Source organism: Microtus oregoni, unplaced genomic scaffold (genome assembly GCF_018167655.1).
Source record: "Microtus oregoni isolate MIOR12 unplaced genomic scaffold, Mior012 000013F_ref0000133, whole genome shotgun sequence".
NCBI lineage: Eukaryota > Metazoa > Chordata > Mammalia > Rodentia > Cricetidae > Microtus > Microtus oregoni.
In genome coordinates this window covers 41,565,041-41,582,271 of record NW_024543072.1, presented here as the reverse complement: position 1 = coordinate 41,582,271, position 17,231 = coordinate 41,565,041, and the positions used below count along the sequence as shown (strand labels likewise).

The window sequence follows — 17,231 nt, the reverse complement described above, 5'->3', positions numbered from 1 at the left end:
AGAAGGGAGGGGGCGGTGAGGGCTCATTCCCATCAGTAAGTTCTCAGTCAAAAGCTGGCTAATAAAGGCATCTCTGGGGGTGGGGAAATGGATTACTAAAAACTACTCAGGAACAGATCTAGGAAGCTTTAGCTTGTTACATGTGATTGCCAGCTACCCTCTCACTAGATGGTGGTAGTCCCTCTATGGCTTTTTGCAAGTACAATCTCTCACTTGTTTCCTTTGCAGTGCCCACCCTAGTTAAAAGTCTCTTTTTGCACAATTTATCTGGTTTAACTTTAAAGAAAGTTAAATGAAATAATTTTTTCCCCAATATTCTGCAGTGTAGTCCACCTTCCAATAGCTGCTATAAAAGCCCATTCTAATCATCTAATAATTTGGATAACTTTAAATGCTTACTGAAATTTCAATAATTAATACCTAGTTCAGAATCTCCTATAGTTCAAAATGAGGATACAACACCATGAATCGATAGCCAAAGTCTACCATATTCAACATTACTGCTGAATAAATAAGCAGGTTCTTCCCGTATCAAGAAGACAGTGTCTCTGAGAAGTAACTCCCACAGAAGCATGACTACAGTAAACAAAAGATCAAACAGCCTGGGGATGGCTAGGGCAAGAGTGGGGGAAGGAGGCATTATCTGTCCAAACATTTCAATTATGACATCAGAAACCCTAGGTCACCTCTGATCATGTTACCTCCTCCCGTACCTTCACATGAACTGATTTTCCACAGGTCTCCTAACTAGACTTTTAGAGTCTGGAGCCACCAGTTTACTCCTCTAATGGAACAGAATGGGTATTTATTGGTAGCATAATGAGTTTAAAGCTTTTCCAAGGGGAGCTTGACAGGGTCTTCATCAAGATAATGTGCATTCCTTGACTCCTGGCCTGGCTCTTCTGACCACCACTACTGCAAACACCACATAGGAAGGATGCAGGCTTCCAATGTGACTGTTCATTAATTTAACTGGGAAATTGCTTCTTAGAGGTCGATTTTACATTAATTAAGGAACACCATACTCTACATTTCTATTTTAAGGTTAGCAGAGTCTTGATTTCTTTGTCAACTTATGGACTGTGAAGCAAAGGGTTAGGATGTGTTAAAAATCTAATTGCCAATGAAGATGATTTGCTGCTTCTGACTGATTTAGGACAAAAACTACAGGAGGGGCTTTCAGTTACCACAGTAAATGTCTGTTTATTGCTTCAGCCTTCATCACTACTTAAAGTCAGTCTTAAAAGAGAAAAGTGAACGGCTGGAGATGGGGATGCACTGATGCAAAAGGAAAATAGTAAAAGAACTCTGATTAGTGCGATTTGAAATAAACACAGCTGGATTTTCTCATCCTACCCATGTGATTTTTTAAAAGTCACGTTTCCCCTACATCTCCAATAATGCTTGGGTTGGCTAGCTCAATCTGCCACATGTCTACAGATTCTGTTCCAAATTTAGGAACTGGGAAACTTTTCATTAAAAACGCTTATTGCCACACAAAATCCTGGACTCGGTGCAGGTGAGTTTCTGCTTGGTCGGCAGTTAGGAGTCTGAGCTGTGTCACTGAGTTCTTGAAGGGATCTGCACCAGTAGTTGAGCATTGCAGGACACTCGAGTTTAACCAACACTCATTTTAAGATATTTATTCTGGTATGTACCAAGTAGTAATTAATAAACTTGGGTGTTTCAATACTCTCATCACATTTTAAACTGAGATCTTCTCATCTCACAACAAGAAAAGAATCCCCCCTGTTCTCTGGATTTTACTGTTTTATAATAAGATATTTTCTGAACATTTTCAAGTGACTCTATCTACTGAAAAACATGCAACTCTTTTGTATTGTAATTTAATTGTCCCTCACAGGCTATGTGTGTGTGTGTGTGTGTGTGTGTGTGTGTGTGTGTGTGTGTGTGTGTATATGTAATCACTCACTACTGTTCTATTGTGTACTCAAAACCCACTTTCTGAGAACCTTGATAGTTAGCTATACTGGCCTCCTTGCTGTAGGTGAAACCACTTTCTATTGCTTATACTACTGATTTTTATGTTAGCCACATAGATGTGTTTATAGAAGCAAAGTACATAATACAGATTTTCCTTCTCCCTGCTCAGTCTCCAGACAGGATAGTCTAATGAGTCCAGATGATACAGATAAAGCAGGGTATCTGCAGCCTGAATCATCCCCTAAAATAAAAACCTCATGGCTCACTATCCCACAAAAAAGTCAAACATATAGCTACTTTAACATGTATATATGTACACATTCAAGGAAGGCGGCATAGAAAGAGACTATAAAAACCAAAGTGTAATCTGAGAAGTAAAAAATTCCACTGTCTCTACTATACATAGAGACGTTTTATAATACAATTTTCTTATTCCTTCAATTGCAAATGAATTAAAACCTACTAATACCAATAAAACAAATATAAACACAGGCATATTGAATTTGGCAAATATATCAAAATGAACCAAATTATACCCAGAACCTAACTCAATAGACCAGTAGAAGAGTAGAAATACTAAAATTCCTTTAAAAAATATTTTTAATTGAAATAGAAATACATCACTCCTCCCCTTTCCTCTTCTCAGCCACTCCCACACTCTTCCACTCTCAAGTTGATATCCTCTTTTTGATTATATATGTATTTCTATCTATCTATCTATCTATCTATCTATCTATCTATCTATCTATCTGTATTCCACTGAGCCTATTGTTTGTGTGTATATGGTTTCAGGGCTGACAACTCTGCACTGGACAACCAATAAGGGAATTTCGTCTTCGAGGGACACTAATTCTTCTTTCAGCAGTAGTTGCCTGTATTCTAGGGGAGGGACTCCCCCTTGCACATTAACAGGTCCACTGACATGGCTGTCATTTCTTCCCAGGATTCTGGCCTTCTCTTCTACTATGTTCCTTGAGCCACAGAGGCAGGAGCTATAATACAGATCTGTTTGGACTGGTCTCCCCACAACACACTGAGCTCTGCAATGTGTCCTGTCGTGGTTTTCTACAATGTTGCCTTTCAGGGATTGAGGGTGGGCCTCTAATGCTGAAGACACAACACACTTAGGATACATGACTTAGATGACTCAAGCTAGGTCTGCACTAAAGGCCTCTTTCCTATGGTCTAGCTTTCATGGTTCCAGAAAACACTATGCAAGCTGCCAAGGGAGTAAAGCAATTATAATCCTAGCCAGTTGCCACACCTATCAACCACAATTATCAGCATGCAAAAAGTACAGCAAGCAGAAATATGAGTATATCTATTATAGTGCAGTTCATTCTATAAGTCATTCACAGTTAGCCATGGGTGGTCAGGTAGAGGCTTGGAGACGTGGAAAGAATACAAAAGTCAGGAAGCATATAATTTCTGACTTGGGTATTGTTATATGAGCATGTATTAAAATTAAACCAGACTCAGGACAGAGTATGGGAACAGGGACTATCATTTGGGAAAAGAATAAAATCAAATGCAGAACAATAATACAAAACACTATGGGAAATACTATAAATGAAAGACTTCATGGAGTTCATAAGAGATAATGCTGGGAGTTAGGGAAGGAATGGGCTATGCTATTGTATTTGCATACTATGCTAATGATTACAATAAATTATTATACACACAGTAAGATATTACAATTGAAATTTCATTTGTGATACTGAGATAAAGAGAGGTGATAAGCCAAAGTGAAGTTCATGACAGGATGTAGTGTTTATAAAGGAGATGTTTTGGGACTAGTTCCACTACCTTGAACTCCTCAGTTAGATCAAGACTACAGAGGGTGAAAAAGTCAGAAGACTTTTGTTGGAGTGAATTTTGAGAAAACGATGAGGTGCATCCTTGTTCTCTACAATGGATATAGGTAGGGGAAACGGGATGAGGTTTGATTCTTCCTGGGTAGCTAGATGACGAGAAATGACTAAGTATTGGTAGTGGAACAGGAATGATACAGCTTTCAGAATGGTCTGTGTTCCTAATTTCTAGTGGCTGTCAGTGCAAAGAAAGTATGAACGTTCTTTGTAGAGTTTGGAGACCACAATAACAAACACTCCTCCTTAGAATGGGCTGGTGAGGTGGTCAATGTGTAAGCTGCTTGCGGTGTAAGTTTGGACAACTGCATTCTGCAATCCAGTACCCACGTCAATGAAATGGAGAGTGGTGCATGGCTATGGTCTCAGGGACAGGAGATGGAGACAGGAGAAGCTGCAGTTGTCCAATGGCTGAGCTCTAGGCTCAGGATAAGACCCTATCTCAAAAAATATGGTGGTCATGATAGAGGAAGACCCCTGATATTAACCTTTGGCTTCTGTGTCCCTGCATGGGTATATACCCCTTTTCCATAAGAACTCCTGGAATGAAATTATAGGTGAGAGTCTCCTTAGAGATGAAAAATCCCTGAAGGATTCCTTGAAAATTCTCCTTAGAGATGATAAATCCTTGAAGGAAGAAGCAAGATACAAACATCTGCCATGTTCATCGACCATAAAGGAAAACTAAGATGGTACTTAGACTGTTTACCTCCTTTCTACTCCTGTGTCTATTCACCAAATCCCAAAATGTAGGGTTGGTAACAAATACTTGAAAATCTGGCAACGTAATAGGCCCAGTGTTTTTCATCATCCCCTAGTTTTAAGTGCCTCTGAACAAAAGGTAAAAGAATCAGTCTTTTCATGATCCCATGCCCTCTTACATGGCACACTTTAAAAGTCAAAATGCAACCCATATGGATTCTAGAAAATGATACTCCTGGGTTTTAACTGATCAGATGACTTTGAAACAATGACTTTTTTTTTTTTTTTTTTTTTTTTTTTGGTTTTTCGAGACAGGGTTTCTCTGTGGTTTTGGAGCCTGTCCTGGAACTAGCTCTTGTAGACCAGGTTGGTCTCGAACTCACAGAGATCCGCCTGCCTCTGCCTCCCAAGTGCTGGGATTAAAGGCGTGCGCCACCACCGCCTGGCAACAATGACTTTGACATTCTACTTTTTTTCTAAAGTATTCCTTATATTCTGTCTTTTTCTACTGCCAAGCCCCTCTTTAGAGCCTTCACTGTATCTTATAGTAGCTTCATAATAACTGGCACCCCAAGCCTGGTGTCTACAGAGCAGGTAATCTGAAACTGCATGCTCCACAGTGCTGGATTTCTCCATCCACGGCACTGTTTCATGCTACTTCTAGGGAACCCTGTGCAGGTTCTCTGCTGCTTGTAAGACTAGAGTCTAAACTCCTTAGCTTGACATTTAAGAACTTTAGAGAACTGAGCTGAAAAACATTTCTTTCCATAATTTTAATGACATGTCCCCTCAAATTTCTGGTTCAGTAATTTTACCAAAAATTCTAATATCATCCCATTTTACTATCGTGTTCCCCATCCCCATTTCTTTTGCATGCAGCCTACTGTTTTCTTTATAGAAGTTTTTTAAGGGTAGAAAACAAACAAGCAAAACAACAAAATCTTGGTGATCTGATATCTTGCGATGTTATAGATAGATAGGCTTCTGTTCTTTACCATTTACTGTACTGGAAACTGAGGGCGGAGAGGTGTCCCCAGTCTGCACATTTGTTTTCTTGTCTTGGGACATTTTCATCCCTAAAGTCTTTGTTCCTTTTTCTAATCTTGTACACGGATTCTTTCATTCTTTATACTATTTATTTATTTGTAGGGGGTGTGAAAGTCAGAAGACAACTTGGAGTGTGTTCTGTCCTCCCACCATGGATGCTCCAGGGATGGAATCTAGGTCATCAGGTTTGGAGATATGTACCCTCACTGGCTTCTACTATCTTGCCCTTCTAACTCTATCTTCTGCTACACTTCCTGTGACAGTGACTTGATTTTCATGTTAACTTTCAAGATCTTTCTTCCTGTTTTTCCTCTCTGCTACTTTGTTATTATTTTATAGGTATACAGTCTTTTTTTAAATTTTTTTTTTTTTTGGTTTTTTCGAGACAGGGTTTCTCTGTAGCTTTGGTGCCGGTCCCGGAACTAGCTCTTGTAGACCAGGCTGGCCTCGAACTCCCAGAGATCCGCCTGCCTCTGCCTCCCAAGTGCTGGAATTAAAGGCATGCGCCACCACCGTCCGGCTAGGTATACAGTCTTATCTTTTAAAAAAATAATTCATTTTACTTGTAAAGTTGTTTTTGCTATGAACATAGGTCTCTTCGGTTGTTTATTTTGGTTTCTGTCTTTCATTTGTTGTATTTCTTTGGTAGTTACAAGACACTTGGTTGTATGTGTAAGAGTAAAGCACTAAAGAGCTCAGCAGAAACTGTTGCTATAATGAGCTCACAGACTCATGAGCTCCATTGCAGACTCTTCCTGGCCAGCTGTTTTTCTTTAACATCTTTATTGAGAAAGAATTCATACACAATAAAATCCAACCATTTAAAGTATATAGAATTTTCAATATATTTAGAACTGTGCAATCATCACCAAAATTTAAGCTTAAATTATTTTTACCACTCAAAATAGAAGCTTAACGCCCCTCAAGTTACTCCTCTTTCACTGGCTTTTTTTTATATATCACATCTTCTGTCTTTGGCAACTATTAATATCTATGAATTTTCCTATTCTTGCCACTTCCATATTCTACAAAGGAAACACAATATTTAGAAGGCTAGTATCCAAGATAACAGCTTCACACAGATTGGGGAAACTAAAGTTGTGATTAGTTTTTCTCTCTGCAGTGGTGGGGATGAAATGTATGCTAGGCGGTATCATACCCCAGTCCATAACAAATATTTTTCAATTATGATGCTTTCAAGTTTAAACACAGTCATACATGCTGCAGCATGTTTCAGTATTCCATTCTTTTATTGTGGATGACTAATATGGGAATATGTTTGTGTACCCATCTGTCGATGGTCATGTGGGTCATGTTCACTTTGGTAATCATGATTACTATGAATAATGCTGCTGTGAACACTTATGTACATATATTTATATGGATGCTTTTGTCTGGCATGTACCTACCACCTGGGATTTTAACAGAGAAACACAAACGTCACTACTATAAATCCTTTTGTGGGTGTGTAGTTTCTCCAATCTATATGATAAGACTAACTTGAATGTTAGTATTCTAAAGGAAGGCAAAATCTGAACTATTCCAGAATTATGGAAGTATGTGTGCTAAATCAACCCTCAATAGCAAATGCTAGTTAGAATTTAAGAACAGATTCTTGCATTATTGGGGGCCATAGTGTGTCCAAATATAAACATTTCCAGTTTCAGTTGCAAAAAAAAAATTACGAATAAACAAACAGGAGTCATTGGAGCAGTTCATGGAAATTCCTTTAAAAAGAGATAATTCAACTGGTAGTAACCAACACCCTGATAAGGGTCCCTCTTTTTAGATGTTTGAAACATAGATGTCATAACACAGTTACAGCAATCATCTTGTGTTCATGAGGAGATCTTTGAAGATCCTAAGGATGGCAGACTTCGACTTTTATGTGAGGGGAAAATATACTGTGTTCAGTTAGTACTTCGTTCTGTATCTTAGGTGGTAAGACTTCAGAAATTCCTTCTGTACAGCAATTATATATGATCATTTAATCTTAAATAGTCCATGATTCATTCAGATTTTTCTAGTTTTACTAGTATTCATATTTCTGCTTTGAGTGTTAATTTTAAAGACAAAAAGCAGACTTTTATGTATAACCTTAAAAACTGAATGTTTATGTTCTTCCTAGGCCTTGGGAAGAATACGAAAGCAGAGTGAGCAAGCAACAGGAAGCAAGCTAGAAAGCAGCATTTCTCCATGGCTTGTTTCAGTCCTTACTTACAAGCTTCTGCCTTGAGTTCTGGAACTATAGAATGATGAATTATAAAGTAAAAGTGGAAATAAACCCTTTCCTCCCACCAGCTGGTTTTGGTCAGTGGTTTGTTTTTTGTTTTTCCCCACAGCAAAGAGGGCCAAACTAGACCATGCACCAAGCATGGGTCCACACAATTCCATAAAACAACTACTAGATATAAATCCAGACATCACCTGTAACATAATAATAGTAAGTGACTTTAATACCCCACTCTCACCAACTGACAGGACATTCTGACAAAAACTAAACAGAACATCTGGTCTAAATAATAGCATAAGTCAGATGGGACTAACAGACATCTGTAGAATTCCATCCCAACACTAAAGAATCGATATTCTTCTCAGAAGCTTTTTCCAAAATGGATGATACAATAAGACACAGATAGAAGAACATCAAATACAGAAGTATTAAAATAACTTTTTATTCTATGTCATCATAATGGAATTAAAACTAGGACACAATGAGAACTCCAGAACATATACATATTTATGGGGATTAAATAATAAACTTTTTAATTATTAATAGATCATTGAAGAAATAAAGAAAGAAAAAATACTTTTACAACTGAACAAAAATTAAAGCACAACATACTAGAACCTATGAGATTCAATGAAAGCAGATCTAAGAGGAAAGTTTACAGCTAAAAGTACCTACATTATGAAAAAAAAATTGGAGCGCTCTCAAATAAATAACTAAATAGTGCACCTTAGGGCTTTGGAAAAGCAAGGTCAAGCTAAGACTCATTCTTTTAGTAGACAGAAAGAAGTACAATCTGTGTAGAAAGTACTGAGATAGAGGGAGACAGAGACAGAGAAGATTAATGGAAGGAAGAGTTGGCACTTTGAAAAGATATAAAAGATCAACAAATTCTTAGTTAAACTCACCAAAAGAGAGAGAAGATCCTATTTAATAAAGTTAATGGGGATGGAGAGCTGGCTCAGCAGTCAAGAGCAATGATTGCTCTTGCAGAGAACCTAGGTTTGATTTCCAGTGCCCACAAGGGGTTAAAAACTATCTGTAACTCCAGTTCCAAGGGGAGCAAGAGCACCAAGAGGGCACTCCTCTGGCCTCTGGAAGTTTTGCAGAAATGTGATACACAAACACACATCCAGGCAAAACATTCATAAACACAAAAATAAATATATCTAAACAATAAAAAGGAAACCCAAGGGAGTGCATTACAGAAGAAATTCCAAACAATCATAAGGACATATCTTAAAAACTTTCAGTCAAACTAAACTGGAAAATGTGAAATGCACAGACAAAATTTTAGATGCATATGGCATACCCAAATGAAACCAAGACAAAAAGCAAACAAACAAACACATTTCTAACAAGCAATTGGATTAAAACAGTAATAAAACATCTCCCAGCTAAAAGGAGTCCAGACCCAGATGGATGCAAATTTTAGCAGACCTTTACAGAAGAACTAATACTGATGATTCTCAAACTACTCCATAAAATAGAAAGCATAGAAGAATACCTGCTGAACTCTTTGTACAAACCAAGTATTAACTAGTACAAACCAAATAAAGATGATAACAACAACAAAAATATAATTTCCCTGATAAAAAGAGCTGCAAATATTATAAACAAAATATTTGCAAACTGAATGCCACACATCAAAGAGATCATTTGTTGGTTTCAGAGCTGTAGGGATAGCTCAACATATGCAAATGGAAAGAATGTAGTATTTCACACAAATGAACTCAGACAGAAATTACACAATTAAGAGATTCTTAATGAAATCTAGAAGGACTAGAAGGAATATATCACAACACAATAAAGGCTATTCATGATAACATTATACTAAATGAAGAGAAAACTTGAAATTATTTCTACTAAAACCAAAAAGATGACAAGGATCTTCACTCTCTTATTTAATAGTGGTTGAAATCTTAGCTGGAACAAGAGAAAAAGAGAGAGAAAGAGAGGAGAGAGAGAGGGGAGGGGGAGGGACAGGAAAGGAAGAAGGGAGGGAAGGAAGGAGGGAGGGAGGGAAAAAGAGAAGGGATACACATAGGAAAATGAGTCAGAGTATCCTTACTTGTAGATAAGATGTTATACATAAGGGACCCTAAAGACTCCACCAGGAAACACTTAATCTGCTAAACACTTTTAGTAAAATGGAAGGATCCAAAATTAGCATGCAAAACTCAGCATTCCTTCTTATGTACGAATGTATATTATATACTAATGATACTTATATACTAATGATAAATATACTAAAAAAAGAAATCAGAGAAACAATCCCATCCACAATTGCCTCAAACAAAACCAAATCATACTGCAAATTTTGAATAAATCTAAGGAAAGAAATGCAAGGTATCTACAAGGAAAGGTTTTAACACTGAAGAAAGGGCTGAAGAAGACACTAGAAGACTGAACATGGGTTGACAGAATCAACATTGTGAAAACAGCTACATGGTGAATTCTTGGTTCGTTTATATTTTTATTTATCCTTTCCTCTTACTTAAAAAATATTTATGTATGTATGTATTGTGTATTTAATGTATGAGTGTTCTATCTGCATTTACGTGTTATGCCAGAAGAGGACATCAGATCCTAATATGGATGCTTGTGAGCCACCATGTGATTGTTGGGAATGAACTCAGGACCTCTGGAAGAAGAACCAGTGTTCTTAATCCCTGAGCCATCTCTTCAGCCCTCCTTTTTTCTCTTTAAAAAAAAAATATCTATTTTAGAGATTATAATAATCACATTATTTCCCTCTTCCCTTCAAACCATCCCATATACTCCTCCTTGCTGTCTTTCAAATCCATGACCTCATTCTTCATTAACTGTTGCCACATGCATATATGTATACTTATTCCTAAATATAACCTGCTTGGTTTATATAATGTAACTTGTATGCATGTTTTCAGGGCTGACCATTTGGTATAGGATGACTAAATGATGTGTTCTTCACTGGGTAAGACAATTTCTTCTGGTCTTAGCATTCTATAGTTCTTTGTGTAGAGTTGAGGTCTCATGGTGTTCTCCCTGGCCCCCCCTCTTTGGACTGTCTATTGTTTTCCTTGTTCAGTTTATGTTTGGGCAGTCATGTTAATGAAATGTTATGTGTGTAGCTTCTGATCTTAATGAAAGATACACAGCCCCACAGAAAACTCCCTGACGCTCTGGCTCTTACCATTTTAATAACTAGGAGTGCAGTAGTGGCATAGACACCTCAGCAGAAAGCAGCAGCTTTTTAATTGAACTTAAGACCCACTCAGCAAGAGGGAAACTGGTACTGTTAACCCAGCCAATTACCAGAGCTGGTGAAGCCATGGATCTTGGTGAAGAATCGATAACAACCACTTTACTAAACCTCATAATCCCTAGTTACGTTCTAAGTATTTGTCCTTTCATTCACAGATAACTGTAGTCCTCACCCCTCATCAAAGAAAACTCTGCAATAGACAGAGATCATTACAGAAAACTATAACCAATCAAATACAGAGTTGTGGAATCCATTTCCAATGGGTACATCTAGACAGGCTTTTAAATTTCACTACTTCCTATGTGGTCCACAGATAAGATCTGATAAAACTCCATATGAAAATAATACTAAAATAAAACTCAAAATTCTCTGCCTGGCAAGTCTATCATTTTAATTTCTGTCTGTGAGAAAGGTGGCAGAAAACAGAGTCACTAACTAGAAAAAAAAATTAACCTTAAATCCTCAAGTATAAATGACAATATCAAATATGAAAGAGTCATGTTTAAATCTATATCTATGACTTGCTTAACTCTGGACAAGTTTCTCAGTCTTCCTACCTCCAGTTCCTCAACTACAAAATGAGAGTAAAAAGTAAGCACCGGCGATGGCAATGACTCATTGACACATTTCCAAAACCATGAGTGCTGTGAGACAGTAAGATGCATCTGAGAATATACTCAATTATTTCAAAAGGATGGTATCTTCAGGGAGTTAAACATGCAATGTTTACTAGGTTAGCAGTTCTAACTACTGAAATCCTTGAAATTCTTTCCAAACTGTGTTTTCCACAAGTGACTATAAACCACTAAGACTGATTTTATATGCTACACACACAGAACAGTATAGTAGAAAAGAGCATGAATGCTGGAAAAATCCTACAGGCAAGTATCATTTTTGTTATTTATAAACTGTATGATCTTGGACAACATTACTTAATATCTTTGCACATCAGATTCTTTATCTATAGCATAAGACCACACTTATCATAGAGACTGAATAAGATAACCATATGTATCCAGTATAGCAAAACATTTTTCTTTTCTTTCCTTTTTTTTTTTTTCGAGACAGGGTTTCTCTATAGCTTTGGAGCCTGTCCTGGAGCTAGTTCTTGTAGACCAGGCTGGTCTTGGACTCAGAAATCTGCCTGCCTCTGCCTCCTGAGTGCTGGGATTAAAGGTGTGCGCTACCACCGCCCAGCAGCACTAAACATTTTTTTGGTTATCATCTCTTTTATCACTTAGTGATGATCAAAGAAAAAGAATTTACCAATAACCAGTAGAACCTGACTTTACAGAAACAGTATATCTTATTATTAAAACTTATATAGCTCCAAACTCTAATAATTATATGAATTTTATACTGGTTGACTGCTGAGTCAACATTTTGTACCTTGTCTCAATGTGAGTAAGACAAAAAAATAAATTTTGTACTGGATTATTCTGTCACTGATATAAAGGTAAAAGGTTCAAGAGTCTTATCAAAATCCACTTTGTGCTAGGCATGGTGTACACACCCTTAGCCCTAGCACTTAGGAAGCCAAGGCAGCTGGGTTTCTGTAATTGAAGGCCAACTTGGTGTATATAATAAACTCCAAGTCAATTAGAGCTACATACTGAGACACTACCTCAAAGTAAGTAAATAATCAATTCTAGCATCTGATGTCTTTTTTTTAAAACAAGTCACATCCTACCTGTCATCTGCATTGCGAAGGGATGGAAGTCGAAAGCTTGTGTTTCTGTCAAGCTTTGACTGGCTTTTGGTCCTCTTGATGGAACCTTTCAGGCGCTTGCTGAAGAATCCCTAGAATGAAAAGGCAGAGTGGTGGGCGAGGGAACTACTCGGGAACCTTGCCTTCCACAAGAAATTTGCAAAAGGGGTTTAGATCGAAAGGGAAGGACTGGGACAGAATCTAGCTTTCAGTCTTTAATCAAATAAAATTAAGTAAATAATAAATAAATAAGGTAAATAAAATTACTTCTTGGTAATGTGATAAAAGACTTTTTTGTACTGTGAAAAACTGAGGTAAACTTGTTGATAACACCAATCCTAGTTTTTATACTATCTGTGGCAGAAAAAAAACCTATAAGTTTACAAATAGACTTAAAACAGCAATAAACCACACAACTGTTTTCTATGAAAATATTACCAGCAATTTCAATAGAAATGACACCTAATGATTTCCTAACCTAAAGGAAAATAGGTAAATATAACGTCATGAGCAAAGTCCCTGAAGTGGGAAGGTGTTTAGTCTTACTGGGGAAACTGAAGATATTGCTAGAGGAGGATGGGGAAAGAGTTAACTAAGTAGTACAAAGACTATATTGTTAATCTTCAAAGTGTTATTAAAATTTGGTCACATCACTTTGGATATTGTTATTTATAAAATCAAAGGCAGATAAACTATTTTACATGAAATAGAGACCATCTATGAAATCACTAAAATACTGAGACAGGTTATGTGACCTCAAGCACCAGATCAAGCCAGTCCAATTCCAGCATGGATGGGGAAGGCCCACGAGGTACCAACCCTAGCCAGTCAGGAAGATACAGGCAACTGTCGGCTGCTGAAGCAGAGTCAGTTTTCTTCAAGGATAGGATGCCCATGCTCTAGGGGACTGCCATATACAGTGCACAAGCTGGCAGTACTATGTGGACTCAATAGATTTTGGGGAAGCGGGGGAAGAAGAGTAGATCAAATTGAGAGGGAAATGTGGTGATGAAGTTTTGGGAGAAGCTGGGAGAAGCTGGAAGGGAGTGGGAATGGGTTTGATTGATGAAAGTATATCGTGTATGAGCTATTCAGAAATACATTAAAAAAATGAACAAAATACTCGACATTCTTTGATGATCTCCTGTTACTTCCACCAAAGTACAGAAAGCTTGTCATGACCTCAAAAGTAATGAATATATAATAAAAAATTTGTTGCATAAATCCAAGATAAATGAAGATAGTCACTATTGATATGACATACAAAATAATGAGCTTCATTTTGGCCTGTTATATATATTGTTCTCTCTATATATACTGTGATTATATATATTGTTCTCAATCATTCTTCTTCTTTATTGTACTCTCCTCTACTCCTTGCCCAACACTGGCTGGCTCATCCCGCTCCCCACCCTTGCTTTCCTTTCAGTTTAGTCCCTTACCCCCTTCTTCATCTCTTCTGACTAATTTTGTCTTGAAGTCTATTTTATCAGGAATCAGAATAACTGTAGCAACTTGTTTTTGTCTAATGTTGACTTGGTAGATTGCTTCCTATCCTTTGGCTTTCAATCTTTACCATTAAACATGTTTCTTAGAGACAAAAGTAGTTGAGTCTAGTTTTTTAACCCAGCCTGTGTCTCTTTTTTGGTGATTGAGGCTATTTAAACCCTTTAAGGTTATTACTGAGAGATGTGTACTAATCCTGTAGCTTTGTTTGTTGATTTCTGGTTGGTGAGTTAATGCTTGCTCTTTATTTCTGCCATTAGCCTTTATGGTTTGCTCTTTTTTTGATTATTTTACCCCTTTAATGAAATTATTTCCATGCTCTAAAGGCTTCACTCCTACCTCTTGCATGTTTAACATTCCTTTTTCTCTGCAGTGTTGGTTTGGTGAACACGAACCAACTTAGCTTCTGTACGTAAAATATTTATTTCTTGTTTAATTAAAAATAGCTTTTCTGGGCATAGCAATCTTGGCCAGCAGATACTACTTTCAGGGCCTGAGATATATCCTTCCATACTCCTTGGAATCTGGTTGCTGAAGACAAATCTGTTCTTACTTTGGTGTTTCTGCCTTTGTAGGTGAATTGGTGTTCTCCTCTTACATAAGTTGAATATGTTTATAATATTAAAACTTGATCCACTCAAGAGAAAAAGGTGAAGCTGAGTGGTGGTGGTGCAAGCCTTTAATCCCAGCACTCAGGAGGCAGAGGCAGGTGGATCTCTGTGAGTTTGAGACCAGACTGGTCTACAAGAGCTAGGTCCAGGACAGGCTCCAAAGCCACAGAGAAACCCTGTCTCGAAAAATAAAAAACAACAACAAAACAGAGAGAAAAAGATGAAAAAGTTACTTAATGACTGAAGAAAAATGTATATGATCAGTTCAATTATTCTTGCTAGCCAGAAGGGGATCTGTGGGTAAGATCCAGAGTTAATAGGTATGAGGTCCTGGGTTCACTCTCAAGTGCCAGAAACAACTGACTATACAAAATTTAAAAAGAAAATGAAAGAGTGAGTAAAATCCCCAAAATCCCAAAGATGCAACCATTTAAATTTAAATTCCAACTTATTATAAGTACTTATATTTGAAGAAAAAGAAAAAAGTATCTTTAAAAATTCTTTATTGATTTAAACAGTCATTTGCCTAACCTGTTGTACAGTGCAGTACTGGTGTTATGATGGAGAATTGCCATTAGTTCTCATGATAAATTCTATATTCCTATGTCTATCAGAATAGTCCCCTTCATCAGAGGTTCCTAATGCTGTGACCCTTAAATACAGTTCTTCGTGGTGTGGTGACCCCCAACCATAAAACGATTTTGTTAATACTTCATAACTGTAATTTTGCCGCTGTTATGAACTGTAAATATCTGATATGCAGTATGTTTGATATTGTCGAGGTTTTCTGCCCTGCCTGGTTCCTGCAATCATTAAGTCCCAAAGAAATCACACAGAGGTCTACATTAGTTATAAACTGATTGGCCCATTAGCTCAGGCTTCTTATTAACTCTTATAACTTATATTAGTCCATTATTCTTATCTGTGTTAGCCACATGGCTCAGCACCTTATTCGGTGAGGCAGTCACATCTTAATTCTTCTGTGGCTGAGAAAGGACTCCAGAGGAATGGGCTTCCTTCTTCCCCGAATTCTCCTGTTCTCACTGACCCGCCTCTACTTCCTGTCTGGTTGTCCCACCTCTACTTCCTGCCTGGCTACTGGCCAATCAGCATTTATTTAAAATATAATTGACAGGATATAGACCATGGTCACACACTATACGTTACCCCCAAAAGAACTGCAACCCACAGACTGGGAGTTGCTGCCTCATGTGCTCAGAAATGTAGCCAGCAAGCAAGACTTAATGACTGGCTTCTAGTTAGACTATTAGAACTGGATGAGATTGTGGCCAATGACCTGACAAAATATTAATATACTTCTAATAAAAATACAGTTATGGAGTTGACTGAAAAATGTCCTAATGGAATTTACTCATCTAGCTCTTGAATTTTACCTTTTATTGGCATTTATTTCACCATACTCCATATTGTAATATTTATTTCATAAAATTTATTTTATGTTTATTTTTTGTATAGAATTTTATTAGGTGCTAAAAAAATAAAGTTAAAACAAATGCAAATTCTGTCTTAAAGAAGCCTGTAATTTAATACAGGATTTAGACACCATATATAAATATACACATAGCCTTATTAGAAGACTTGAAATGTCTAGGGAAAGAATCTCTGAGCACAGATATCTATCATTAGAAACCTCTAAAACCTCTAGAACAAAGACTGACAAACCAAAATAGAAAATCCAAGAACTGTAAAACAAGTACATAAGAAGTAACATGTATAATGGGACTACTAAGATGAGGGAAAGATCAAAAAACCCACAGAAATCTATGAAATAATAATGGCTGAAATTTTCTCAAATTAATCAGACACCAAAACAAGATCTGCAGAGAACTTCAGGCAGCAGAAATGCCCCCAGCAAACTAAAAACATCAAAATTACACTTTGGCACAGATACTTGTTATCTTTTTTGTTTTTGTTTTGTTTTTGCTTTTTTTGGAGACAGGGTTTCTCTGTAGATCAGCCTGTCCTAGAACTTTCTCTGTAGACCAGGACTGCCTCAAACTCACAGAGATCTGCCTGCCTCTGTCTCCTGAGTGCTGGGATTAAAGCTGTGCACCACCACTGTTCAGCATGCAGGCATATTTCTAAAAGATTAATTTTATTTGTATTAGTGTTTCATCTGCATGTATGTATGTATACCACATACATGCCATGGTAGTTCAGAAAAGGGTACTGGATCCCCTGGAACTGGAGTCACAGACAGTTGTGAGCCACAGCCATGGGTGCTAAGAGCCAAACCTGGTCTTCTGTAATGACAATGTGTAGTAATAGGAGCGGCGGGGCTGTGTCCCCAGCACCCCAGCCGCCTGCTAGCTTATGCCCCGAAATAATTACACGGACACTGAATTCT

The 17,231-nt window shown here is 37.4% G+C and overlaps 1 protein-coding gene across 5 annotated transcripts in view; it reads right to left on the bottom strand.

Moving 5' to 3' along the window:
* The window catches only part of Rasal2 (RAS protein activator like 2), a 284,658-nt gene that overhangs the window by 45,882 nt on the left and 221,545 nt on the right, over positions 1-17,231 (bottom strand). For all 5 annotated transcript variants that reach the window (XM_041662766.1, XM_041662768.1, XM_041662767.1 and 2 more), the window contains one exon: positions 12,729-12,838. In XM_041662766.1, the coding sequence (XP_041518700.1) occupies positions 12,729-12,838 (110 nt within the window). The remainder of the gene's footprint in view (positions 1-12,728; positions 12,839-17,231) is intronic.